This window comes from Eimeria mitis, genomic scaffold, assembly GCF_000499745.2.
Source record: "Eimeria mitis Houghton genomic scaffold, Emh_scaff3143, whole genome shotgun sequence".
NCBI classification, from domain to species: domain Eukaryota; phylum Apicomplexa; class Conoidasida; order Eucoccidiorida; family Eimeriidae; genus Eimeria; species Eimeria mitis.
Window position 1 is genome coordinate 1663 of NW_013571486.1, and position 1893 is coordinate 3555.

Sequence of the window (1893 nt, forward strand, 5' to 3'; positions counted from 1 at the left end):
TATGCATGCATGCCCACGTGTGCTTAAGTGTTGCACGGCTGTTGCAGCAACAGCAGCGGCCGTCGCCAGCTAAGCACACGCGTCTCAGCCTTTGTTGCTGAACGGGTGCTGCAGTTCGTTGTTCTGTATCTTTTCGTCTGTTGGTGTTCTATCTGCTCGTCGTTCTCATGCACCCCTCAGTCTACACCGTCAAGACTCCCAGAGCTGCAGCGGCTGTTCTTTACTGAAAACCCTGCAGCAACAAACAAACAACAACAGTGTATCCTATACACCCCAGCACTAGCCAGGGCGGAGCCCATATAGAAGCAGCAATGTGAAGACCCACATACACCAGGTAGAACCAGAAGCAACACACACGCGCAATAACTTTCAGCGGGTCCCCGATTAAATGAGAAAGTGGTGGCAGCAGGCACTCGTTCAGTCTAAACAGTAATTGTTCAGTGGATATAAATACAATAGCGAGCAGGAGAAACGCCACCACACGAATACACAAATATATATATATATATATATATATATATATATAACATTGCAACCTGGCTAAGCAGAGGCAAGCTAGTCTATATACAATATACAACACCGCGAGTCAAAGAAGTAGACGCAAACGAATACTGATGCTATATACACCGCAACGCAGGAGGAGGTCAGGCAGAAGGACAAAGCAACAGCCAAAGCATCACACCAGCAAGAAAACAGGGTAACGACGATGATTCAGATGAAGAGAATTACACAACAACCAAAAGAGGAAGCAGAAAACCAAGCGAAACAGCCAACAAAAAGACAGGCGCGAAAAAGCGACGCAAAAACAAACAGGCAGAGAACTTTAAAAGTGGCGGAGAAAAAGAGCTGCAGGAGGAGATACAGATACAGAGAGAAACTTGTTACACACACAAGTGGAGAGAGAGAGACAAAACCAAACAAAAAACATATATAAAAACAACTTCAGCCTACCAAGCAAAGCTGGGTCTATAGGGCGCCCTTGCGGTTTCTTTTTGCGGGATCTTCCTTTCCCCTGGATCGCCTCCCAGTTTGTTGCTGCTGCACCACAAAAGGAAAACAAACATCATATGAATACATGCATGCGTGCATGCATGCAGAGATGCATACAAGCATATTTGTTTCATCCTTCCATTGTTTTCACTTGTCCTTTACTCTATGCGAAAAAACAAATGCTATGTAATGAGTCAGTGAAGTTCTGTCCGCTGTTTAGCTTATGTTTTTTGAATTAAATAAAAATATGCAGGAGGTTTAGAGGGGGAAAAGACAGACCAACACACCCTGGGGGCCCCCTTTCTCGTCCTGGGGCCTCTTATTGTATTTGTCATTCGTCATGACGAAGTTCTCCGCAAACAGCCGCAAGTTCTTGTGGCTAGGGAAGCTTTCCAGCAGAAACTCCTCCACCTCTAGCGGGTTCTGAGGTGTACACACATACAGCCCAACAAACGCGCGTATATTCTCGCTGCATGTGCTATCATTACTTGTATACTGCTGCATGCACTACTCTTCTGTGTATACTGATGCAGATACACTACTTCACCCGCGTACGTACACCGAAAAGACGTGAATAAAAAAACACGAATGGGGAGAGGAAGGGAACAGAACGAAACGGAACAAGCAAGGTGACGACCAAAGCCCCAAACCCAGTAGTTCAATTAGCATGCAATTCAACTTCAACCCAGAGCAGGGAACAACAAGCAAAGCAGAAAGAAAAAAAAAACGAGTTGCCACTGGCGTTGCAGCTGAAGAAGATAAAAAAAACAAGAAAGTAGAAAAGAACAAAAAGTTTCAGTTCTACTTGCAGCCGCTTTCTTACGTCCATCGTAGCGAGGTACTCAAGGATAGGAACGTCCAGAGGCAATTCGCATTCCGCCAGGAGAGAATTCCACTCTGTTA

The 1893-nt window shown here is 45.3% G+C and overlaps 1 protein-coding gene across 1 annotated transcript in view; it reads right to left on the minus strand.

Moving 5' to 3' along the window:
- Positions 1 to 1248: 1248 nt before the first annotated feature.
- The window catches only part of EMH_0062600 (grb10 interacting GYF protein, putative), a gene marked incomplete at both ends in the record, with an annotated part of 4025 nt that continues 3380 nt past the window's right edge, over positions 1249 to 1893 (minus strand). Inside the window, 2 exons of the mRNA XM_013498053.1 lie at positions 1249 to 1413; positions 1814 to 1891. Of these exons, the coding sequence (XP_013353507.1) occupies positions 1249 to 1413; positions 1814 to 1891 (243 nt within the window). The remainder of the gene's footprint in view (positions 1414 to 1813; positions 1892 to 1893) is intronic.